The 27377-nt window shown below is 41.2% G+C and overlaps 2 protein-coding genes across 4 annotated transcripts in view; both read left to right on the forward strand.

Annotated features, from left to right (window-relative positions):
• The window catches only part of kdm4aa (lysine (K)-specific demethylase 4A, genome duplicate a), a 33088-nt gene extending 22971 nt beyond the window's left edge, over positions 1-10117 (forward strand). For all 3 annotated transcript variants that reach the window (XM_070961031.1, XM_070961033.1, XM_070961032.1), the window contains exons 21-22: positions 5912-6004; positions 6177-10117. In XM_070961031.1, the coding sequence (XP_070817132.1) occupies positions 5912-6004; positions 6177-6317 (234 nt within the window). In that variant the 3' untranslated portion in view covers positions 6318-10117. The remainder of the gene's footprint in view (positions 1-5911; positions 6005-6176) is intronic.
• Positions 10118-11902: 1785 nt separating this feature from the next.
• st3gal3a (ST3 beta-galactoside alpha-2,3-sialyltransferase 3a) overlaps positions 11903-27377 on the forward strand; it is a 78697-nt gene continuing 63222 nt past the window's right edge. The window contains exons 1-3 of the mRNA XM_070961047.1: positions 11903-12104; positions 20750-20830; positions 21818-21969. Of these exons, the coding sequence (XP_070817148.1) occupies positions 21855-21969 (115 nt within the window). The 5' untranslated portion in view covers positions 11903-12104; positions 20750-20830; positions 21818-21854. The remainder of the gene's footprint in view (positions 12105-20749; positions 20831-21817; positions 21970-27377) is intronic.

Raw genomic sequence — 27377 nt, forward strand, 5'->3', positions numbered from 1 at the left:
CGTGTTGGCGGGCTTTTTCAGGGGTGCGTCGCCATTGGCTAGTGAGTTTTTGAGTGACAGCTCAGTGCCCGGAGTTGTCGCAGGAGAAAGTAATTGATCGGCGATTCCTCCAACTGTGCATGCCCCACATGCAAAAATGCAGGGCAACACCGCCAGCCCCAGAGAGACTTCACAGACTAGCTTCATCGGCATGTAAATATCTTTATCTTGCAAGCTAAAGCAATAAGTATGTGAGTTCAACAAATGTTTATTGTATAAAATGGTTTGATTTTATGAAACAAATAATGGCTATGCATGTTATTATTGACGTTACCTGTGCAGGGCTCTCAAGTTTTGAGCTGAGTTCAGAGTGAGATTTGGCAGCGGCAGTGAGGGTTGGGGTGGGGACGGGGGTCTGACCTGATAAATGACTGTGTGTGTAACCCCCGCCCTTCCCCATCCTGCTCAGTGCATAAAAAAAACACAAAGTGGCTGCTGCTCTGGCTCCCAGGCAGGAGACTGCTCTCATCGTTCACTTCAAAGAGCGGCTCTACGAGCCGTTTCATCCGCGACCGACACATCACCACCTCCTCTACCTGTTCCACTGTTTTAGAAAATAGTGGCCCAACTTGGTGGGCGTTATCCTGGTAATTTCTCTGTGTGAGAAATACAAGATATGGCGTTTGAGCATGTGAATGGGTTGAAGTGCGTGTGTCTCACGCCCAATGGGTGAGACTTTCGAGCTTTGCCAGTGAAGTCTCTCTGGGATGGTGCTGTTGCCTTGTATGTTTGCATGTGGGGCATGCACAGTTGGAGGAATCGCCGATCGATTACTTTCTCCTGCGACAACTCCGGGCACTGAGCTGTCACTCAAAAACTCACTAGCCAATGGCAACGCACCCCCTGAAAAAAGCCCGCCCACACGAGAGGTTTGTATCAGACTTGCAAACAAAAACTCAGGGAGCGCAAACAAGAGAGCTGGCAACAAGACTGCAAAGCTGACAGTGAGAGCAAAAGTCTGAGCAGTGAGAAAGAAACAAATGATATGATAAAAGACCAATAGTTTACTCATTTGCACAAATAATTTGTTTGCAAGTTACAAGTTTTACTTTTGAGATGACTTTTTTTTTTTTTTGCTTTAGTGAGTTTTATTCTCTCTCAAATTTTTATTTTTGTTTGATACTGAAGAAGTTTTGCTTGATTATTTTGACACAAATCTGATTCCATACAAAGTGCTTTACAACAAAGAAATCACATGCACCAAGTGAGTGCTTCACAAAGAAAAGACAGACTGCACATAAAAACAGACAAAAAAAATGCATGTAAAATAAGATGGAGAATAAAACCCGCTTAGTAAAAGTAAGAATAAGGATGAAAATAAAATTGAAGACTGCATAAAACCACAGGGTAAAATAATAAAATATATGTAAAAATAGATGACATAGAATGCGTAAAATCAAGTAAAATACATTTAAAAAGAAATGCAGCAGTGTGTAAGTATGAGGCAAAGAACAAAAGTTTCAGACATGTATCAGGAAGTCATAGCTAGTGAAAAGCTAAAGTGAAGAGAGAAGTTTTTAGCTTTCTTTTGAAAATATTCAGTGAGCTGCTTCCCTGATATCTGTAGGTTGTGTGTTCCAGTACTTTGGAGTATAATGAACAAAGGCTGCAGCCCCAATTTTCTTTAAACTGTTGCTGGAAACCTCAAATAAACCAGCCGCAGATGATCACGGTGTTCATGAAGGCAAATAATGAAAGATGGAGTGAGTGATGTAATTTGGTTCTCGTCCATTAAGGGCTTTGTATATGAGGAGGAGGACCCAATAAACAATCCTATATGTTACAGGATGTCAGTGCAGAGCAGCTCTCTTGTACAACCCCAAAACAGATGTCATGTTTCTCAGACACATGATCTCCAAGACTAATATAAAACTTTGTCCCTTTGGTGTTTGTTTTAAACCACTCAGACAGACCAGTCATCTGTTCAAGACAGTTGATTGAGATAACATGGTCAATCGTATCAAATGCATGAAATATGAGGGCATAATCACCTTAAAATAAAAATGGTTGTCTTCTTGTCACCTTAGAAAGTAACCTTAGAAAGAGAGGGACATGTTGTACCAGCATTCTTCTACAGTAGCCCAGAACGGACAAGCCAAACACTGGTTCTTGAGAGCACCTTCTGCATTTTGCGTGAATTTCACAGTCACTGTAGATTCTTTTATTCATTGGGAAAGGAGAGGTGAGGTGAGGAGAGGAGGATTCAATTTGCTTCAATCTGTAGCTTCACTGCTAGATGCCACTAAACCCTGCACACTGGGCCTTTAAGATGGACATATTCATTTTAAGGACATTATAATATTAGCTCTATAGGTGGCCTTGCAGTCTAAGTTGGTGTTTACACAGAAAACAGCCCTGCATTAAAAACAATTCCTGTTGGTGGGGGCGTGTTGTTTCAGGTACTGGTGTGTGTGCACCCCCAGCATCGACAGAGTGCTAGTGCCTGTCTGAACATGGCCTTAGCCATCTACAGTGAGAGACTGAAATAAGTCTTTTTTTCATTGAACATATTGCCAATGCCAATATTTACATGAAATGTAGAACAAACATTGTTTTTTGCTCAGTAGAACTTTTCCTGTCATTCCACTTTATTGCACATAACTTTTTTAATGGATAGGAAAGTTTTGATTTCTTTATCTGTGTAGTTTAGAACAGGAACTAAAAAATGGAACCAAGAGAATTCCTAAGATAAAACAAGGGGATGGGTTGGTGATTGACAGGCAAGCTGTCTGTGTCAGTGAATGTCAAATAATTAGAAAAAACAGGCGCTCAAAGAACATGGATAGGTACAGTGGCATGCAGAAGTTTGGGCATCCCAGGTCAATATTTCTGTCACTGTGAATAGCTATGTGTGTAAAAGATGACCTGACTTCCAAACTGCATGAAGTTGTAGATCACACATCTCTTTAATATTTCATGTAAGAGGCCTTTTTCATTTCCATCTTTTACAGTTTTAAAATGGAAAATGGCCTGAAGCAAAAGTTTGGGTACCCTACATGGTCAGGACTTGGTACTTTGGGTGGCTGTGGCTCTCAGTGGTCCTGTAGAGCAGTTGTCCACTTATCAGAAGGTTGGTGGTTCAGTCCCTGGCCTTGGATGACTACATGTCGAAGTGTCCTTGGCCAAGATACTGAACACCAACTTGCTCCTAATGCTGTGCCATCGATTTATGAGTGTGTGTAAATGAATAACGCTCGTAATGAGCAGATGGCTTGGCAGTTGTACAAATGTGTGTGAGAATGGGTGAATTCAAACTTGTGTTGCACTTTGAGTTGTCGTCAGACTAGAAAAGCATTATATAAATACAGTCCACCTCCCATTCAGCAACCCCCCACTGGCAAGTACCACAGCCTGTGAAGCCTTTTTGTAGCCAGCTAGGAGTTTTTGTTTACGTGATGTTCACCCAATTTTCTTTTCAAAACGCTTCTAGTTCTGTGAGATTGTAGAGCCGTCTTGCATGCACTGCTCTTTTGAGTTCTATCCAAAGATTTTTGATGATGCTTAGGTTGGGGGACTGTGAGGGCCACTGCAAAACCTTCAGCTTGAGCCTCTTGCAGTAGTCCATTGTGGATTTTGAGGTGTGTTTAGGATTGTCACCCAGCTGTTGAAGCCATCCTCTTTTGATCAGCTTTTTTAAGCATGGTGACATGCTTGGTATTCCATGAATCCATTCTTCCCTCTACTAGTGAAATGCTCTCATTGCCACTGGCTGCAACACAATCCCAAAGCATGATCAATCCAGCCTCGTGCTGAACAGTTGAAGAGGTGTTCTTTTAATGAAATTCTGCAACCCTTATTCTCCAAGCATATCTTGCTTGCTTGCTCATTGCAACCAGAAAGTTCAATCTTAACTTCATCAGTCCACAGAACCTGTTTCCAAAATGCATCAGGCTTGTTCGGATATTCCTATACAAACTTCTGATGCTGAATTTTGTGATGGAGGATGCAGGAAAGGTTTTCTTCTGATGACTCAATGATGGTCTTATTTGTGCAGGTTTTGCTCCACAGTAGAACAGTGCACCACCTCTTCAGAGTGCTATAGCTTCAAGAAGGGCTTTTGCCAGTGTTTCGATTTGCCTTTCTAGCGATCCAGCAAGCAGTTCTCTCTGAAAGTTTTCTTGATCTTCCAAACAGTCAACTTGACTTCCACTGTTCCTATTAACTGCCACTTCTTAATAACATTACAAACTGAGGAAACAACTAACTTTGCTGTCTTCTTATAGGGTATAGCTGCTTAGAAGAGCCCATGGCTGCTGATTGTAGGGACGAGGTTTGAGGAATATTTATAAAGCTTTGAAATTTGCTTCACTTGGCCTTTCACAATGATGACTGTGAACAAACCATAGCCCGAACAAGCTTGTGTTCAGGTGTTCACTGTGCCCTTATCCTGTGAGATTATGTTTAAATAGATACTGTATGTTATAGCCTAAACTTTAAAAATGACAATTTAGTTTTCTTCACAGAGATAAATGAAATGCTGAGGCCAACCGTATATTTTTAAATATTTTGGTGACCCCTAGTGGGGGTCAAGACCACCAGGTTGGGACTCAGTATTTTAAAGGACATTCAAGCTTAATCTTTCTTTTTATGCGGTGTTGGCTGCTGTCTACTTGTCTATCCTTCTTTTTTTCTTATTATTCTTATCAAGCACTTATTAATAGGGATGGGAATTGAGAAGAATTTAACGATTCATATTCTATTATCGATTTTGCTTATCGATCCAATTCTTTATCGATTCTCTCATCGATTTTCATTGGGTGAGGAAATAAAAGAGTACAAATGGGTTTGTTTGCGGTAACTGTCTTTTATATTTTATCTCTGCACAGAAAATATAATATACAGTATGCACAAATGATGTGTGACGTAACCTCAGAACAAACCTAAAAAGTAGGTGAGCTACTTCTCAGAGTAGGAATGAATGAAGCAGAATTATACTAGTTAAAATAACAACATGTAGAACTCAAATCTCTGATTTTCATTTGAACAGATATGCCAGATAAAATGCAACGAATGAACCTACAGAAATTCAGGGGCATCTACAGTGGCAAAGGGTGCAAACCTTTCACCACAAATCTAGTGACTGCTCTGTGACATTCCTTTATCCTCGTCTCGGTCATTTTACTCTTCCCTTCCTCAGTGAAAGGAGTGGATAGAGGTGCACGAGACCTGCTGGTGCCCGCTGCAGCCTCTGAGCCAGTGTGAGAGCTGGTCTCTGAGCCAGCCTGACTCTGGCAGTCATTGTCATCTAAATTTGATGGAAGGACATCGAGATGATTCATGGTGAAAGCAGTTTACAGTGAAATGGCGCTAACCTTAACACAACAGACACGGCTTGTAAGAATTCAACATTACCTTCAGCACTAATAACAGATGACGCCCTGGTGTTTGCTCTGCCGCTAGATTCACAAGCATCGCTAAGTAGCGTATCAAACACGTGACATTCCTGCAAATGAATTGCATGCTGTGTGGACAAATGTTTTAGCATGTTGGAGGTTTTTCCCCCCTGAAATGGAAACTTGGCACGTGTTGCAAGTGGCCCTGGCGTCATCTTTTTGCGTGAAATATAGCCATACTTTGGAGCGTTTCTGCCTCAACGCCATATTGGCTATGTTCTAAACCAAAACAACGTTATCGCACATGTGCAAGACAGGCAGAATCGATAAGCAGAATCGTTAACCAGGCAGGCAAACGATTCCAAGGAATTGAGATACTGAGAGCTGGTTCTCAAAAAGAACCGGTTCTCGATTCCCATCCCTACTTATTAAGCTTTGTTTTTGAAAAGTATAAACTGGTATGACCACATGTTAGAAACTGCACAGTTTAGCTGTATTTGTGTCCTGACAATATTGTTTACTGTATTTCTGGAATGTAGGTGGAATTCGAGGATGGGTCACAGCTTACAGCCAAGAGAGATGATGTCTACACTCTGGATGAGGAACTCCCAAAGAGAGTCAAATCCAGACTGGTAAGTGCAACCCATACCACAGACATGGACTCTTTATTGCACCAAATATATCAAGTGTTCACTTAACAAATAATTGTTGGAACTGGAAATGAGTTGGAACTTGGAATCTCTGAAAAGCCACACTGAAAAGATGTGGCAGTGTTGTCATACAGTATTTTGTTTGTCTCTGCAGTCTAAAGCATCAGACATGAGATTTGATGGGATCTTTGAAGAAAAGGAGATCATCAAGGAGTCAAAGAGACAGAGAGTGATCAACTCACGTTACAGAGGGGACTACATAGAGCCTGTGATTTACAGAGCCATCATGGAGTAACCCTCAGTATCTGTCTGTTCACCAGCACACCACCAGCACTGACAGACTGAACTGTGCTCACTGTACCTTAACTTAGCAGCTAGCCACTGACAGAGTGTAGCTCTAGATGACTTCCTTCAGGACCCACTTTGGACTGTTGTCTTTTTTTAACTTCTCATTCATCCATCTTTGTTAATTCAAAGAGAGTTCTGTGTTACTGCGATCAAGGAAACAAGCAGTGTTGTTTTTTATTTTAGGCTGACGTCCAGCCCTGGCAGTACATACAATAGGAAGCAATGTATAATGGCATTTGTTCAATAAAGGAGTTAGCAAGGCACCTTATAATAAAAGACAAGGCTTGAGTTAAACTTAAAACTACAGTAATGGTAAATTAATTGCTCTTCACAAAACATTTCAATGAACTCTGCTACTTGAGTGTTTACCTAAGTTAAAACGATATGCTGCCATTAGTGCCTATGATACAGAGCTTGGCTGGTATCGAAGGTAAGAGTTTTGCTTCATTTGTACCCTCATATTTACAATGTCGCATTTGTGCCCTCAAATGGCAGAACTCATTCTTTCAAATTAACAGCCTACAATTATTCCTTTAGTTCCTGTCTTCTTCACATCATATTATTAATTTCAGGGTATGATTTACTAAATTAGCGGCACGGTGACGCAGCAGGTAGTACGCGTGCCTCACAGCAAGAAAGTTGCCAGTTCAATCCCCGGGCGGGGCCTTTCTGTGTGAAGTTTGCATGTTCTTCCCGTGCATGCGTGGGTTCTCTCTGGGTACTCCGGCTTCCTCCCACAGACCAAAAACATGCTCATTAGGTTGATTGGTGACTTTAAAATTGCCCCTAGATGTGAGTGTGAGTGTGAATGGTTGTTTGTCTTGTGTGTTGCCCTGCGATCGACTGGCGACCGGTCCAGGGTGTACCCCACCTCTTGCCTGTTGACAGCTGGGATAGGCTCCAGCCCCCCCCCCAAGTGACCCCGAAAGGGATAGGCGGTATAGAAAATGGATGGATGGATGGATGGATTTACTAATTTATGTCCTGGAATTTTCAAAAACGTTTAGGGCCTCAACTAACAAATATTTTCATTCTACATTAATCTGAGAATTATTTTTTCAAACAGTCGACTCATGGTTTTGTCTTTGACATGTCAGAAATTAGTGTTCATCACAATTTCCCTGAGCTGAAACTGATATATTCAGGTTTTCTTGACCACTGTCATTATTCAGTTATTTGGTTTAGAATAACATAAAGCAGAGAGAGCCAGCAAGCCTCACATTGGAGAAGCTGGAACCAGTAAATATTTTGCTTGGAAAATGACCTAAACAATTTATGTTGATACATTTCCTGTCAATTGAGTAATCAATGAATCAACTTATCATTTCAGCACTTAAAATGTTACCCCTGGTACCTGCCAGGCTCCATTTTTTGAAGAAGCTGGAGTTCTGCCCTACTAGTCTGATTGAACCCAGCTTCATTAAGGAATATGCAAATGTGAATGTAATGTAAACTAAATTCATGTATGTCTTAAAACTAGACTTGACTTTGAGCTGCTCTCCAAGACAAGGCTACATTATAGAATAATGCAGGACCCTAACTCTATATAGTACTTTTTGCTTGACTTCATTGATTACTGTTAGCCGTCTCCTGTCTCTTTTGCGATTACTGCTGGGCATTGCATATCTACTTAGAACACAGATAATTTGCACTGTCAGAGAAAGAAATTTCTTAATAAATTACATTTGAAATTACCAAACCAGCGCAAACCCTATCTTACAACAATGGAAAATGTCCTTTATTCAACCTGAAAGGTGCTGAATGGGTCAGGTAGCAGCACTTTAGGCTAGATCCTTCAATGAGCGCTTCAGTGATCAGATCCATTTACTTGCTGGAATTCTTATTGCCTTTACATTTACAGTTTAAGACCACATTATTGAAACAGGTATTTTTCCCAGCTTCAGTTTATAAAGCCAGAGTCTTTGGAATCTGTCGACATGGATTCTACAGGCAGAAACCATAATTAAAAATTGCAGCGGTGTTATCCTTTGATTAAAGAAATACTTCACACAAGAAGCTTAGTCAGTCAGCTAGCTGTGATACCTGTGATAGCTCGGAATGATGCAGAGAATGTTTGTACTTGCAATCTTTCATGAAAAACAAAAATGGTGGCCATTGCTTGAAATGGTGAGGTTACAGGTAGATTGTTTTTATCAGCAAACAAAGACACACAAAGAAATCGTTAAATGTTCTCTAAACAGAAGTAGAAGTTTGCCTAAATCACATGATCTAAAACTGGCAAAAAGTGATTTTGTAATCAGGAACTATCTAATCATTGAGTAAGTAAACAAGATTCCACATCTGACCAGATATCCACTGACAACTTATTGATGCTTTTCATTACCCAACAACATGGACTCATTTTGCTCAGTGTCAGACAAGTATTGAGTATCGAGCACAGTGTGCATTTTGAGGCGGATAGCAGTATTTGAGAATTTAAAAAATTCCCAAAAAAAAAAAAAAAAAATTGGGTGGGGAACATGGTTGACCATGGCATTCATTTGTGACCTCAGTAACTTGTCGTGTGACAGAATAATCTTAGTTAGAATCCTAATAAGGTCCACTTAATAGCTTTTTCGAATCATTGGTCTTTGAGTTGAGATTATTCTGTAATGCACAAATATTTTATATTTAAAGTATGACCAATATATGTATTGAGCAAACACTGAAGTTTTATAGTGTAAATATAAATTTGGTTTCATGAGAAGTTTTGCACATATTGAGCACACACATGTGGAAGACTACAAACTCAATATGTCAGCATTCAACTTTCCAAACTACATGGAGTAACAAATGGATACAAAAATAAGAATATTTGTGTGAAGTATTTCTATGAGTGGGAGCAATGCCATTTAAACCACTGATTATGCCTACTCTTTCACTAACTATGAACTGCATTCCTTTACATTTAATGTAGTAGAACTGAATATAGTTTTTACGTTTTTACCAGCCTATTTATTAAGGTGCTTTGAGAAAGTAACCTCTGCATTTCAGACAGGAGTCTGCAGTAATACTGTGGAGGTTGAAGTTGATGTATATTTTTTCTACAGTATATAGATGAATTATATAGCAGAACCCATTCAGATTTTTAATGCGCTTTGTCTACCCAGTTGTTTCCTAACTCTTCTACTGAAAGTTGTGCATTGCACTTTTATTTAAGTCCAGTTGTGAGGACATTTGAATAGTCTTGTGCTGCCATTGCTAATTTGTTACAAAATTGTTTTAGAATGTTAATTGTACATTTATAAAATGTCTTATGGATTGTGCACCCCTCTCTCTTGGCCAAGCTCATTGATCACATTGCATTTGTTATGGGAACAAGGTGGCCTTCAGATGTCATCATTTGCCTGAGAACTTATTCTTTGGTGTGAGACTGCAAACAGACGGATATTTGTTTTCTAGTTAGTGTTTGCCAATTCAAAGACTCTGCTTTCATCAGTCCAGTGGAGAATGAATTTATTTTGTTCATAAAGTATCAATAGAGTTGTACATGGGGAGGGGGAATTTTCTATTCTATTTTATTGCGTTTTTTGTAAAACATGTCCTATGTGTATTTTCACAGAAACCTGTGAAGTGTAAATGTGTAGTCTATTTTAAGATGTTACCTGTTGACCTAGGAGATGAGCTGCCTGTTCTTGTTGCCTCCTCCTGAAGAGAAATAACTGAACTTCCAGATTATCACTCAAGCATTTTGTAAAATTCATTTGCTTGTTTCAGTAAAGAAATTTGCTTCAGCGCTATATGTCAGTCTTCGTTCCACAGTCTCAGGTCTGTTTCTTTACGCTGGTTTTTCTTGTAAGGTACCCTTTACGAAGGGTGTGGGAGTTGTAAATAAAGTATGTTACAAGCCTGATAAATCACTATGACATCAGGGGTGTGTCCAGAGTGGCCTGGGTGTGTGTGTGTGTGGGCCACCCCTGAAGTCTGACTGGCCATCCCATTATTCTTCACTGTGACTGACGATCTGCGCGGTCAGAGGCAGGAGCGTGGTCTGAAACAACTGACAGGTAAAGCAGATCATTTATAGGTGCATTTAAGTGGCCAGAATAGTGCCTACGTAACATTTTGGAAGATGTGAGTAGTGGTGACAGAAATTGGAAATTATTCTATATATGCGTGCGTGCGTGCGTGCGTGCGTGCGTGCTCATGTATTACTCGTGTTGTGGGGACAAAAATCTTTTTACACAGTCCAGTCACATGTGGGGGCAAAATACAGGTCCCCACAAGTTAAATCAATAAATTTTAGGGTGGGGATAGGGTTACGGGTTGGATAAGGGTTAGGTTAAGTCTCCAGGAAATGAATGTAAGTCTATGTAATGTCCTTGCAAGTGATGAAACCCCCTTGTGTGTGTGTGTGTGTGTGTGTGTGTGTGTGTGTGTGTGTGTGTGTGTGTGTGTGTGTGTGTGTGTGTGTGTGTGTGTGTGTCCGTCCGTCCGTCCATGTATTACTTACGTTGTGGGGACTCGTCTTACTTGGGACAAAGCGCAGGCTCCCATCAACACAGATCACTGAACTTTTAGGGTGAAGACGTTCTTCATGCCACCCCTGCATAAGTCAGTGCCCCACTTGGTCACCACAGTCAAAGAAGTCTGGGCATGCCACTGTAAGCCATTAATAAGAGCAACTTTTCATCATATCATATGATGATTTGGACCAATCAACTACCTAGCAAACCATAATATATGTGATATATATGGGCTCAACTTCGTGATGTCCAGTACGTGCCAAACGCACTGGAACACATAAAAAAGGGACGCATAATCATACATTATAGGGGTGTGTGTGTGTGTGTGTGTGTGTGTGTGTGTGTGTGTGTGTGTGTGTGTGTGTGTGTGTGTGTGTGTGTGTGTGTGCGCGCGCGCGCGCGCGCGTGCGTGCGTGCGTGCGTGTGTGTTCGCTCCCGCTCAAACACATTCCTTATCTTGACTCACTGATAATTTGGAGACTTTTCTCCTGCTGGAGATCCGACGGTCACCATGTTTGCTCTGTGTACTAGGGCACAGTTTTAATTGACATTACAATGATCCTTACAATGCACTCATCATTGACCTTGGTGCTATAAATAGAATGAAAGTAGAATTAAAATATGGTATACGCTGTGCTTTAAAGAGGTAACTTTTTAACCATTATAAAGTCTTAATTCAGTTCGATTGGACTGTTTTACATGCTTATGAGTTCATTACACTTTGTTGGGAAGACTGTAATCTACCCTATGTCTCCGCTTCAATGAGCTGTTACCATGTGTTCTATGTAATTAAATTGCTATTAATCTGTGTTTTTAGTTTATTATGGGTTAGGGGAAATGAGTAAAACTATTTATAAAGTTAACCTTTAATCGAAAACTGTTGGTGCTTGGCAATGGACTTGTCGTTTTTTCCTGTAATGATTAAGGATACTTAACATAATGTACAGTATTATTCCAAGTGTGGACATTTCCCAGTGCGCTAAGCGTAATTAAATAGCAGCTTTTTAAATGGGGTTTGGCGTGACGTGCTTCCCCGAGCTGGACGTATCGGGTACCCCCACTGAGCAGTCTGCCTGGAGCATGTACGGAGAAGGGGGGGGCACCGAGCCTGTGCCTCAAATGGGTTAATAAAATGCGGAGCTAGTTATTTGGATGTTCCCACAGATGTAAACGCTAACGTTTTCTAATGCATATCGGCAGCTCGGTGTCCAGCGCCGCGGCGGCAGGAAACTGTGCCACATTTGAGGTCAACTTGCAAATTAATGCTGGTAAGATTATGTGAATGGCTCGGTGGCTAGCGTAGCCAGCTAGTCATTCTTATTAGCTACATTTAGCCAGTTCTCCTGATATTAATCTTGTCATATTCATGTCGTGTGTTGATGGAGAGCGAATTTTACATGTGTCATCACCAGTTTAAGGGACTGGCGGTGGTAGTAAACGTAGCTGCAGTCGCCAATACTGTCATTACTGGGGCAACAGCTAACGTTTAACATGGTTAATGAGCTAACAACATCACTGTACTTCATTTTGCTTTTGCCGTCCTTATTTTCCACACTGTCTCCAATATAACACTGTTAATTCCTCTCCTGTTCACAAACCCCGTCACTTAACAATACTCCACTTAACTTCAGTGCTAATTCAATTACCTCCCCTTACATTAGTGGTTCAGCCCATTCCCCCACTGACTCCCCTCCGCTCGCACCTTTCATCAGTGAGTTCAACTCTAACGTTCCAGTGAATTATTGTGTCTCTCTACATTGAGGAGTATGATCTTGCCCTGTTCTCTAGAAAGTGTCATGGGATACCCTTTGTTGTGACTTGGCACTAAATACATTGAAATGAATATTAATTAACATTATACATCATAATAGATTGCACCATGAAAACCGGTCGCAGACACATTGTCATGTGGAATTAGACTGGTCTCCCATGCACAACTGAAAGCATTGCAGCAGCTTCTCAGTGTGGCTATGTCCAGTATTAGGTTATGGCTGAAATGCCAGAAAGTCACATTCACTAACCTCTGCTTGACCCCTCCAGCCAGCTCTGACTCACCAAGCATCCCCACAAAATCAGCTGCTTTGTATGAAAGGAATGTCCTGAATTTAAAGTGTTGCTTGCCTAGTGGCAAGTGCACAAAGCTGTGTATTTACATCCAATTAAACATATAATTTTAGTTCTGCGCGTTTTGTTTGCAAAAATCTTAATTTCTGAAGTACATAGTTACTGACGTCAAATAAATGTAGTGGAGTAAACAGTCCAATATTTCCTTCTGAAAGAGGGGGAAAAAAAGTCAAATACCTCAAATTTGCACTTAAACATAACTATATAACATTCTAAGAAGTGATGTTCAATTCCGAAGTGTTGCTGTAAATTAGACCATGATAAGATGCTATAACAAATGTTACTCTAACATAAGCAACTGGGATTTAACATAATTTATTGTTAGGTGGATGAGACAAAATAGAATTAAGCAAAACCGTTTGATTAAGTATACAACACAGTAAAATAACTTCATTTACTTCATTATCTTCTCTAAAACTGTGTATGGAATCGAACACACACGTGCAGCGTTGCAACATGTGGCATTGTCTGGTTCACTGGTGTTCACTGTTACAGCAAATATCACTAATGCAGCAAATATTAAAACAAAACTTTATTTTGGGTTTTGCTGTTTGCTGTCCCTATTTTTTTATATGTTAAGAAGTGGTTGTCAGTGATGGCAAGTAAAGGCCAAGAATAAGTTGTCTGCAGTCACGTCACATTAAATTCAGACAGAGGGTCTGGAATTTGACAAATGCTGTGGATAAGGTGATGGAAAGCTCTTACTAGCCTAGTTTAGATGAAATTATGAGAGAAAGGTACAAACAGAAAATCAGAACATATGTTGGATGTGACCCTTACGTTATGAAGCGGAGCGATTTTGTTTTTTACTGAGGCAGGAGATGTAACAAACTACCTGCTCATTCAGACATCATTCTACTCTACTACTTCTAAAACAAATGAAAGCATACAAAAATATGGAGGCATACATCTTTCTTGTAAGTGGTTGGGTCCACAACCTTGTTACCAAAGTGCTCCAGGATCACTGTGATTTTGTTTTTCATTAGGTGCGTAGCTTTTAATGTCTTGTGGATTAAGCAAGCAACAAACTTTCAGCACCATGGTGCTGGAAGTGATGTAATGTAGCCCACAGTCCATACGATGGATATGCAGCCCAATATTGTAGTATTTAATAAATGGAAAAATTTGTCTATGATAAAGACTTAAATGAGAAGAAGCTTGGACGAAAGAGCAAACTTTTCTCAATATACTAAGCATTTCCATGAACCTCTTGTATACGTGATCAATATTAAACAAACAACTTCCCCTCTGCGATCAATAAAGGAATCTGAATCTGAATATGATTTTTCTAATTTAACCTTTCATCTACAATGTTTCTTAAGAGATTTCTCATGAAGTTACATTTGATTGAGAGAAAGCTTATTCAGCTGAAATCATTTGAAAACAGCAGACATTCTATCATTTGCACACTTTACTAGTGTTTTGAAGTCATTGTGTGAAGCTATAAGATTTGTGTCATTTGCCATTAATATAGAGAGAAGATTTATACAAGTTATAGCCTAGTAATTAATGTATCAAAAATAATAAAGGGCTGAGGGTAGGACCCCAAAAAGTATTTTTAACTTCTTAGACATGAAACCATTAAAAGTGCGCATGCGCCGACCGTGCATGCAGCCTGTTCTATTCTTTATTATTAATTTCTGCAACTTTATGACCGTCATTTTGAAGCTGTGCCCTCTCCAAATATGTTGGCTGAGAGAGTTCTAGTTTGTTTTTTCACTTTGAAACTACTACTCTCACTGGGACACAGCACCAATGTGCAGCGCATTGTTTACACCAGAGATCAGCTGATCGCGCTGAGAACAACAGAGATCCCCACTGAAATCTGGAGAAAAACACACAGAGGATGCAGGGGAGGACAGATAACAGCGGAGGAAAAGAGCTGGGTCGAGACAACAGAGGCTTATTGAGAAGAGGAGATATAAGCCGTGTCTCCCCTCTCTCATCATGGGCAACGTGAGGTCGCTGGCAAACAAGGCGGAAGAGCTAACAGCACTCGCCAGGAGTCAGAGGGAGTACCGAGAGTGCAGTCTGATTTTTTTTTTTTTTTTGGAAACATGTTTGCATCAGGATATACCCGACGACAACGTCTCCATCAGTGGCTTTCAGACTGTTTGGGCCGACTAGGATTACACCCAGAGCGGTAAGCGTAAAGGACTGGGGGCTCACCATTCTAGTCAACAACAGTTGGTGTAATCCTGGTCATATTACCATCAAGGAACGTATTTGTTGCCCGGGCATTGAACTGTTGGCTGTTGGACTCAGGCCATATTATTTGCCCAGGGAGTTTTCACATGCCATCATCGTTGCTGTTTACATCCCCCCCTCTGCCAGCCCAACGGCAGCATGTGACGTCATTCACTCCGCCGTGGCCCGTCTGCAAACTCAACACCCGAGTGCATTCATCGCTGTCTCAGGTGACTTCAACCACGTCACCATGGCAACAACACTGTCCAATTTCATGCGGTATGTGAGCTGTCCCACAAGAGAGGAGAGAACCCTGGACTTGCTGTATGCTAACGTCAAGGATGCATACAGCTGCCCCCCTCTGGGCAGGTCAAATCACAATCTTGTGCACCTCACTCTCTGTTATGTGCCCCTGGTGAAGAGTCAGCCTATGACCACAAGGACAGTGAGGAGATGGTCAGAGGAGACATATGAGACACTGCAGGGCTGTTTTGAAGTAACAGACTGGCAGGCACTCTGTGAGCCGCATGGGGAGGACATTGACGTGCTCACAGAGTGCATCACGGAGTATGTCGCTTTCTGTGTGGACTCCACTGTCCCAGCCAGGACTGTCCATTGTTATCCAAACAACAAGCCGTGGGTGACAAAGGACATCCAAGACACCCTCAATCAGAAGAAGAGGGCTTTCAGAGCTGGTAACAGGGAGGAGGTGAGAACGATACAGAAGGAACTGAAGGTGAAAATCAAGGAGGCTAAGGAGAAATACAGGAGGAAGCTGGAGTGGAAACTCCAGCAGAACAATTTGAGAGAGGTCTGGAGTGGTATGAGGACCGTTACTGGCTTCGGGACAAGCAGCAGAGGAGTTGAAGGCAGTGTTGACAAGGCAAATGAACTGAATCTGTTTTTTAATAGATTTGACACTTCAGGTCTGGCTCATCCTCCCTTTGACTCCCCTGCTGTCTGTCCTGGATGACCATCATCATCCACTCCCCACTTCCCCCCTCCTTCTCCTTCTCCCCCTCCCCCTCCTTCTCCTCCTTCTCACATCCCCCCATCTTCCTGTGTGAGCCCTCTTCACACCTCCTCAGACTGCCAGACTAACTTCACTCACCAACCAGAGGACTACACCACACCTCCCCCACCTGTCACCTCCACAGTGTGCTTTACTGCTGACCAGGTGAGAAGACAGCTGATGAGACTCCACTCTAACAAAGCTCCAGGCCCTGATGGTGTCAGCCCCAGGGTGCTCAAAGCCTGTTGTGTGGAGTTCTTCAACATGTCTTCAACATGAGCCTAAGTCTCCAGAGGGTCCCCAAGACATCATGGCCCAGGGCCTTAAAGGACTACAGACCTGTGGCAAAACTCTGGAGAGACTCGTCCTGGAGCAGCTCCGGCCCATGGTCAAGCCACTATTGGACCCCCTCCAGTTCGCCTATCAGCGCTGACTTGGAGTTGAGGACGCCATCATCTACCTGCTCAACCATGTCTACGCCTACCTGGACATGCTGGCGAGCACTGTGAGGGTCATGTTTTTTGACTTCTCCAGTGCATTCAACACCATTCGTCCAGCTCTACTGGGTGACAAGCTGACAGTGATGCAGGTGGACGCCCCCCCTAGTGTCCTGGATTGTGGACTACCTGACTGGCAGACCACAGTATGTGCGCCTGCAATACTGTGTGTCAGACAGAGTGGTCAGCAACACTGGGGCCCTGCAGGGGACTGTTCTCTCTCCCTTTCTCTTCACCCTCTACACCACAGACTTCAACTATTGCACAGAGACCTGCCATCTTCAGAAGTTTTCTGATGACTCTGCGATAGTTGGCGTACGCAATGGCGTACCATGGGAGTACAGGACTGCTGTGGACAACTTTGTCACATGGTGTGAGCATATGAGCACTCTGCACTGCAGAGTGAAGGAAACTGACCTGTAATTAAACTACATGGGATCTTATCAGAGTATCATCCCTCCTATAACCTCAACAGGTGGTACTGCTGGAGCTTTTTTGGATTTAACAATTGATTGACAAGGCTCTTTCTGTGTTGTAAATTTGTCATAAAAAATCTTTTTAGTTTGCCTTGATGATTGAAATTTATTTTTGCACTTTTGAGTCAGAATCAGAATCAGCATTCCTTTATTGATTCCAGAGGGGGGATATTGTTTTTGTTGCAGTGCTCCTTACAAGGATAGAATTAGAATAAAATTAGAAAGAACAGACAAGAATATATATATATAAAAAGCAAGTATAAAAAACTGATTCAGATGCAAAATGGTCGCTGGTAAAAAATTTGAAGAAATGAAGAAAAAAAGTAATTTCCAACACTGATCAAAGTGCAGCCTTTACATGTGTCGCTGGAAACAAACAGAATTCTTTACATGGGCTTACGTCAGCTGTGGAGCATCCTGGCACAGCTTTGACTGACACACTGCCTTGAACGTATTCGAACACCACTGGATGGACTCCAAATCTAGCCTCACCTAATGATGTTGTCCACCACAAAGGCAAATCCAGCAAAAATTTAAATACAAAGGCACCAATGGTCACTCCACCCCTTGAACTATCACTGCAAAACAACTGATTCTGTTTGACGAGAAGTGTGATGATACCAACCATGTTGAGGCCAGGGAAACATTGGGTCTTTTGACATTATGCAAAGGAAACCTGGCTCTGAGGTCCTGAAAAAAGACTTTTGCCTGCTACTGGGGAAACTGATCAATTCCAACCTTGGGGAAAGGCATTGAATCTTTCAGACTCCCTTCCCTAAATACATGGCTGACACCTGAATGCCTCAATCATGGGATAAGGTTTATTGACAACTTCAGTATCCTTTGAAACTGTAAAGAACGCTTTAGGCCTGATGAAGTACACCCAAACATCACTGGTTGCAGACTGCTTGGCACCAACCTGTGTCATGGCCTTAACATCACAACTTAACACCTACACAGGCAGAAAGTCTCACCCAACTCCTCTGCTTCACATCACACAAGACATCCTGTCTCTGTCCCATTCAGGGATCCAACACCCCTCGTCCCTCTCTCCACCGCCACCTCTTTCTCCAGGGACCCAGCCTCAACAACAACAACAACAATCCCCTGTTACAGAGTTTGTGAAAGCTGTCACACTGAAGCTCAGTCAAATTGGTAAACTATGAAACAACAGTAACCACAGCGATCATCACTCAGATGTCCATCAGAAACGAGACAGATGCCATGACACTTCCTTAAACAGACCAGTGATCTCTAACAGCCAGTGGCATGGTCAAACACATCATAGCAATCACAGGCCATCTGGTACCTGTCAATTTGTCAGTGTTCAGCCGCAGTCAGTCTCCTCTCCTATCACAGAATCCCTACAGCTTTAATGTCAGATCATTGGCTAACAAATCCTTTTCATGAAAAGTCTGATAAGTGAAAAGAATTTTCACTTAATGTTTTTAGTTGAGACCTGACTAAACAGCACTACTAGTGTAGCTACACTGATAGAAGCTTGTCGTCCAAGTTCTGCTTTTTATCAGTCAGTCAGACAAAACAGGAAAGAAGGAGGTGTTTCAGCTATTCTTTCTAAACAGATTGTGTGTAATGACATTGACCTGGGTGAATTTACATCATTTGAATATTTTGCTCTTGAGCTGAAAGCAGAGTTATCAGTGCTCATCATTACATTATATCGACCACCAAGATATTCATCAGTGTTTTTGCTGGAATGCTCAGAGCTGATCGCACTTAGTGTAACAAAGTATGACAAATTAATCCTGACTGGAGACCTGAATATCCACATCAACAAAAAGAATGACTCCAAAGCCATGGAGCTTATCAATTGACTAGACAGCTTTGAACTTATCCAACATGTAATTGAAGCCACTCATCAGCACAATAACATTCTGGGCTCATAGTTCACTGTAACATATTCAAAGAAGCCATGACTGTCTATAATAAAGCAATATGTCTGGCACGAAATGATTATTTTTTTAAGATTATTACAAAGAATGCTGGGAATTCTAGAATATTATTCCCCACTATTGACCAGCTACTTAGCACTGCTCCCACCCGCCCACAGCTCTCTGCATCAACTTGCACCGTTCTTCACTAACAAAATTAGCTCAATCAGAGCCAACATTTCTATTGATGTAAACACAGATTAGCTCAGTAAACCCTGTAAAAAGATGTAACTGGGGAAAATTCACCTGTATTACATTAGCTGAGCTCTGCAAGACTGTCACTGAGACCATTACATCCACCTCATATGTTGACCAGTTTCCGACAGCATTTTGAAAGCAGGTGTTTGACAGCATGTCAAATCATGTTCTGAAGATTAGAAATACATCTCAGCAAACAGGCATCTCCCCCATTGTGTTTAAACCAGCTGCTGTAAAACCATCACCAACCCAGGGAAATTGGCATTACACGTTTGCCACCAGGCAATTTGAGTCACAAATCACCAGACATCCCTGTTTCACCTGTGTACATTCGGTCAGGTTGAGTGACCATTACGCGTGCCGAACGCGCTTGCAATGTGGTCAGATGAGATACTGATCAAAATATATAAATTTAGGTCTGACTGTATGTGCTGACTCAGATAGTTGCATTGAATCGTGGCTGTTGCTAATTATTGATCACAGTGAAATGCCAGACACTGTGGAAACCTGCCTGTGAGGTATTGGTGACATGGGCGCACGACTCAAAACAAAAACAAAAATCCACTTGCCCAGTGGTACGCCGCTGGCGCGCAGAGTTGACCAGTTCTGGGGTGGCGAGCTTTCAGCACACTTTTACGCCGCCGACGTGGACCAAAATGGACCGAAAATCCAAATCCGCTGGTGACCGCCAACACTTCCCCCTACTGCACTGCAACGCCCATCCTGGCGTACCTCTGTGCGCCTCGGTTTACCAAAATACCAAGTGCGCTGCGTGCCCGCCTGTGCTGCACAAAAATACTACTGCACGGGGTGTGCACCCTGCGCCCCACTGGCGGCGGGAACGAAAATAGAGCCCACGGTGTCTAAACCAACATCAATAAATTCCATTTTCAGCTAGTGCATACTAGCATACAAGTGATTATCATCCATAAATATACAACCTGCCTTTGTATATTAATAGTAAAGCCTAAGTATAATAACTGGAAAACAGGCAAAAATTCAGTTACACAAACTGAGCAACAATAAATAAAGCAGTAATGGACACCGAAGTGCGAGCAATAAGCATTATTAGGGTGCAGAAATGAACAACAGAATGAAATATCACTAAGGCAGACAACAAAGAGATGTACAAACAACATAATCTCCTATGCAGCTACAATCAGCAAACACATTTGAAAGCAAAAAGGAACACACCACTACATTTCTTGGCACACAGTTGTTTTTGACATTTTACTACTTACATTGTACTTGCTCTACCACGATGGGCATGACAAAGTGAAATGACAGGTTAATGTGTTCATAATGCATGGCAAACTCTCTGTTATCCAGTCCAACATATTTAAAGCTCTCCAGTCACAATGTCCAGTGAAAATGATTCCCTATTTCGATGTGAAAATATTCTGGCTCTAGACGATGATTTCCTGAACTGCTTCTCTGTTGTCCACTCTCTCTTTCACTCCTCTCCAGATTCGGTGAATTAAAGGTTTATTTCTGCCGGAGTTGGCAGTGATTGTTGAAACAGTGGAAAGATGAGCCCAGAAGTTTTTGGTGAGTTTTATTTTCATTCTGTGAAGTCTGAATTTTTATTTATTTATTTATTTGGACAATTTTAATCTTACAAGGTTAAATTTAGCCTGATTGACTAGTCAAACTTTAAACTTCCATTTAAGCTGCTTACTGCTAATGCTAGCTAGTTAGCATCACTTGTCAGACAAGTTGGGTTGTTCCAGTACACGCTGCAGAACATTACCTCTTCCTGTTTGTTGCAACCACTTGAGTCACTGTTCATCATAACATACGACTACACAAACTGGAACATTCAGTTGCATTTTCTGTATCCTTTGACACTGTTCATCATAATGTATTACTCCACAAACATTTTGAATTTTGGTTGAATTCAGTACAGTTATCAAGTGGCTCAGACCATATTTACAAGACAGGAGCTTTTTTTGTGACCATTGGAAGCCATACCTAAACGCCAACATCCTTGACCTGTGCTGGCCCCCGGGGATTGTTTTAGGGCCTTTATTTTTCAGCCTTTATATAGTCCTGCATACATAATTAAAGAGAATATTAATAGTCTTATCATAGCTGTGTTGACGTCACCCAGATTTACATTACACTCACACCCAACTACTGTGGCCCCCTAGAATGTTTTTGTCAATGCATTAATCAAATTAACAGTAGGATGTCTCAAAATGTTTTTTGCTGAATAAGTATGAAACTGAAATAATCCTATTTGGGAAAAATTAGGAAAGACTTTGGATTGCCACTTATCTTGACACAGAAGGACTTAACAAAAAGGACACTGTTAAAAACCTTGATGTCTTAATTGATTGCAGCTATTGAGCTTGTAATGTAGACATGACTCATGACAAGTCTCCATCCCACCTCCCAGTGTGGAACACTGAAAATCATGTCTCTTCCTCAGGGAAAGAGTCTATTAATTTGATACTTCTGCCGGCTGATGTAGAGTGTCAGGCTTTCAGCCCCTGTGGCCGATTGTATTAACCTGTTTATTTCTTGCTCAAACAGGCTCCAGTCCGGAATGTGCCATGTATGCTAGCTGGAGATGAGAATGAAACAAAGCCGCAGCTTCCGCCTGGGCCTGTGCTCCATGCTGGCCCTAGGATTCCTCTATTACTTGTCAGGGAGGATGAGCTTACGAGGCTGGGGCCATAAATCATGTGAGTCTTCCGCTGGTAGTAATGTAACGTACAGTACGAACTTCATGAACTTCTGCAACTCATGCAAACGCACTAATAGTAACAGAACGTATCTCCTTTACACGCATCATAACAAGTTCAGTGTTTAAGAACATTTACTGTAAGTGTTTGCTATAATATAAAAATCTAAACTAAAATATACTATATTTCACTTTTTTTGTGACTATCAAAATAATAAAATCACAAATAGATCTTAGTAACACTATTGACTATCAGCGAGAGGTTTTAGGGTGTTGAGAACAATTCTAACAAACTGCTGCAGCCAACACGACCTGCCTCAGCCTCCAGACTGACGTCAGGAAGCACAGGGTAGCTCCTCTGTAGCAGCATGGCTGAAGTTGTAGCTCACTTCATGCTGAACATAGAAGTATAGAGCAAGAGCCCATAGCAAATTCTTGGTTGGTTTTGTATTTGGGCCTGTAGAGTTTGATTCTCTATTGTACTTCAGGAGTAGATGGCAGCCTGTGTTGAGTGATACTGTGTCTTTTTTGGCTTTACATCTGTTATATTTTCAATGTATTGCAACACTATCATTGATCAAGAAATTTACCAAACCTTACCTCCTAAATCCCCAACTCATGTTACAGTTGACCTTTAAAATATCTGCAGTGAGCTGGGAGGTTAAAATAATGTTTCTGTTAGAATCATAAAGTGTATGGCAGGATTTTCAAGCTTATTAGATTTAGACAGTCCATTATTGGAATACTATTGTCACTAGCAGAACAAATCAGTGCTGGCCCGGGGCGGGGCACATGACCGGGCCCTTTAAACACAATAGAGCTCATGATAACATTGCTTTACAACATACACATGCCTGCAACAGTGGGGCTTACAAGCACACATACTACATTTTTGACACAAGGCTCAAAGCCTTCAGTAAGGCTGGGGCCACATAGCACGCCTGCGTAGAGCATGAGCGTGGAGTTACGGCATGGTTTTCATTTCGGCGTCCATACAAGCAGGTTACAGTGTCCACACTGCTGACATGAGCAGCGTGAGAGTCGCGCGAGTCCTGCATGGCTGCTGCAGCGCATCAACTAGAGATTCCAAGGCTCGCCACAGTCAAATCAGTATCATGTGAGTATTTCACAGCGATTACAATGTCTGTATCTGCATATGTGACACACATGACGAGAAAATACACAATATGAGAGGGACAGAAGTTCTCCATCATCTCTACTCCTTTCCCTCTCTCCCACTCTCTCTCCTCCTGTAGCTCAGTCCCTGTTCCAGCGCAAGTAAAGTAAAATTATGTCATCATTTTTGTTGTCGATAATTATCAAACGCAAACTCCATGTAAACAGATGGAGTCAGCAGTTGCTGCGCCGCTGCAGACAGACAGATGAGACGCAGGATATGTGAACAGGCACACTCGCGAGAGACGCAGAAGCTCAGCAACGCCATGCACAAGCTCTAGGCGTGCTGTGTGGCCCCCGACTTGTTTTTTACTTTTATGCTTATATGAACTGCCACTCATGTTTAGCTTAGTCCGTAAAAATGTTCCACCTAGCTTGCACTCTGTTGACAAATGACTGATGATGACGTGGTGGACGGTTGATGAAGATTTTACCCAAAATACACTTGGAGACAATATCGGCGATCCACTTATAATTTTGTACATAATGAAGTTAAATGTGAGAGTGAAAATAAAGCCAGTCATGCAGCACGTCATTTTTATTCATATTTTGCACCTAACTACATCACTAAAGTCAGTCTTGTAAAGTTTTAACCAACCATGACTCATCCTGACTGGGTCAACATATATAAGCCCACACATATCCCACATTAAAAAATAAAGTAGGGAAAGGGCCCATTGCTCCCTGCTTGGAATGAAGATGTCTCTTTTCCGCCCCGTACCGGGCCCCCCCCGGGCCCCGGGCTGAGGGCGTGTTGCCCTCCCAGCCCCCTGGAAGCTCCGCCCCTGACTGTTGTATTTATTGCAGAAACAGATTAGTCTAGTAATCAGCCAATAGAAAAAATAATTAATAAGCGACAAGCATCAAGGAAGTATTTATGGGTTCTTCAAATTTGAAGATGTGCTTCTTTTCTGTTTTAATATCATTGTCGATTTGCATCTAGCTGCTCCTCAGGGATGAGGATGTAATCCTATCCTTGTAACATTCAGTGTACCATTCATTTTTTTCAGTAATGCGTTATTTAGTATTTTTCACTAACTTGGATCAAGATGACGGCATGCAAATTCTTATTGCTTTGCTCCACCTTTGATATTCCGCTGCTCTTCTTTTAGCACAACGTATTATGGGTGGCCGTGGCTCAGGAGGTAGAACAGTTGTCAACTTATCAGAAGGCCGGTGGTTTGATCCCTGGCAATCTACAGTGCTGTGAAAAAGTATTTGCCCCCTACTGTATTTCTACTGTTTTTGCTTTTTTGTCACACTTAAAAGTTTTAGACCATTGAAGAAACTTTAATTTAAGAAAAAGACACTGAGAGTGAACACAAATAGCAGCTTTTAAATGATAATTCAATTTATTGAAAGTGAAAAATAATTCAAAAACAAAATCACCAATGTGAAAATGTAATTGCCCCCTTAACTTAATAACTGGTTGTGCCACCCTTTGCTGCAACAACTGCAATCAAGCGATAACTTGCAATGAGTTTTTCACATCGTTCTGGAGGAATTTTGGCCCACTCTTCTTTGCAGTACTGTTTTAATTCAGCCACATTGGATGGTTTTTGAGCATGAACAGCCCGCTTAAGGTCATGCCACAGCATCTCGATTGGATTCAGGGCCGGACTTTGACTAGGCCACTCCAAAACCTTAATTTTGTTTCTTTTGAGCCATTCAGAGGTGGACTTGCTGGTGTGCTTCGGATCATTGTCCTGCTGCATAACCCAAGTGCGCTTGAGCTTAAGGTCACGAACTGATGGCCGAACATTCTCCTTCAAGATTTTTTGGTAGTTTTTGCTACCGTTTTCCCACATTTATCCCAATTTCGTTTACCCTTTCTCAATTTTCTTTGTATTTTGAGTGGGGCTAATGCATAGACTGTAGTCTGAATGACATTAAGGAATTAATGACAATCAATATATGAGTTTCGTTTACGAGCCGATATTGTTCCTTTCTCTCAATACCTCCCTCTCTTTTTTTTTCCTTCCTTCACTTTATCTTTTTTTGACCAGGTTAAGGGAATGTAGATGGTTTTTGTTGTTTACTTGTTTACTTTTTTTTTTTTTTTTAAATCACTTAAACCAGTTAAATTTGAAGTAAGCTTAGCAACCCCTTTTTTAAAAATATACTTTGGTGGCTGTATAGGAATGGAAACAGGTGCTCATAGGAGCACGACTCTGCATCCACATATCACGGATGTTGACATAAGTAAAGGGTCTGGGAGGGGAATGATGGGGAGGGAAGTGAGTGATCTACTATTGGGGGGGTGGGCTGGCAAGTACACTAGTATTCCCTATGGTTTTCATGCACTGAGAAAGCTACACTCTTGTATTAAAGCTATTCGGTTTATATTTTTATTTGATACTAATGATTAACCTTTCTGTATTATCATGGAATGTACAGGGCTTGAACAGGATAGCTAAGAGAACTGCGTGTCTGGAGTATATAGACAACAAACATATTGATATAGCATTGATTCAGGAATTGCACCTTATCAAAGAGTCTGTAAACAATTTTAGTAACTCTAAATATGAAGTTGTAGCTTCATCTTCAGCAGCCAATAAGACAAGAGGTGTCCTAGTAGTATTCAGACGTTCATTAAATATAAACATTATTGACACTGGAAATGACACTGAAGGTAGGATTGCCTTCATCAAGCTATAATATTTAATATGAAAATTGTTTTTCTTAGCGCATATGCTCCAGCTAACTATGACAAAAAATTCTCCACACTTTCTAATTTTTTAATGAATTTGTCAGATTATTATCTAATTGTTGGTGCAGATATGAATGCTATAATAAATCCAACACTAGATAAATCGAATCCCTCAGTGAGCAGTTCCCAGCTGTCCTGTTCTAAGGCCTTACAGCAATGTATGTTAGATCTCAGTCTGTTGGACGTATGGAGATCTTGCAATCCAGGTACCAAGGAGTATACTTTTTTCTCCAATAGACACGAATCATACTCAAGAATAGATTATATTTTTGTCTCTAAAATACTTTATTCAGCAGTACAGACAGCTGAAATTATTTTGGCCTCACTGTCCGACCACCATGCAATTAAAGTAAATTTAAGGTTATCACCCACTAATCCAAAATCACTCCGCTGGAGGTTTAATACTACTTTACTATCAAATCATGATTTTTGCTACCAATTTAAATCTAAACTTCATGAATTTCTCACAACCAATTTGGAATCAGTGGAAGATTTTAGGTACATTTGGGAAGCAACCAAGGGGTTCATAAAAGACAATGTTACATCGTTTGCATCCTTTTCAAATCGCTCTCGTCTGCAAAAAACTGTTGATTTAGAGAGGCAGCTGGCATCTTTAGAAAAAGCACAACAACGCTCCTTTTGCTCTTTACGAGCAGGTGAGCTTAACATGGTGAAGAATGAGTTAAACGCATTATATAGAGCGAGAGCTGAGTTTCTAATTAAAAAATCTAGAGAACACCATTATTTTAATAGTAGCAGGCCATCACTCCAGTTAGCCCTTAAGCTTCGCTCTAATGAGCAAAAGGCATGCATTTCCGCAATACGATGACCAGATGGCAATATAGTAACTACTCCAACTGAAATCTATTCAGCTTTCTCATGTTTTTATAAGAAACTGTATAAAACGGAAATTATTTTTAGTAAAGATAAATATAATACCTTTTTTACTGATTTAAACATGAGGAAACTATCTGAAGCAGAAGCAGCTGACTTAGGAGCAGATATTTCTCTTGAGGAACTATGGGATTCAGTACAAGAAATGAATTTGGGTAAATCTCCTGGCCCAGATGGTATTCCTATTGAGGTTTTTTGGCCTGAACTGGGTCCCATGCTTATGGAGATGATAAACATATCAATCAGAAAAGGTTTCTTTTTAAAGCAAACAAATACAGCATTAATCTCTTTACTTCTCAAAAAAGACAAAGATCCATTGTGTTGTACTAGTTATCGTCCAATATCACTAATTAATGTAGATATGAAGATATATGCTAAAGTGCTTGCATGCCGCCTCAATAAATACCTTGCAAAACTTATTCACTGTGACCAAACAGGCTTTGTGAAAGGCTGCTATAGTTCAGACAATTTGAGAAGATTATTACATATTTTACATTTGACTCCAGATTCTTTAGATTCTCTTACTTCTTGCGGAATTTTAAGTCTTGACGCCGAAAAAGCATTTGATAGACTTGAATGGGAATACCTCTGGACCCTTTTAGGGCACTTAGGTCTAGGTGAACAATTTA

Source organism: Chaetodon trifascialis, chromosome 4, assembly GCF_039877785.1.
Source record: "Chaetodon trifascialis isolate fChaTrf1 chromosome 4, fChaTrf1.hap1, whole genome shotgun sequence".
Lineage (NCBI taxonomy): Eukaryota > Metazoa > Chordata > Actinopteri > Chaetodontiformes > Chaetodontidae > Chaetodon > Chaetodon trifascialis.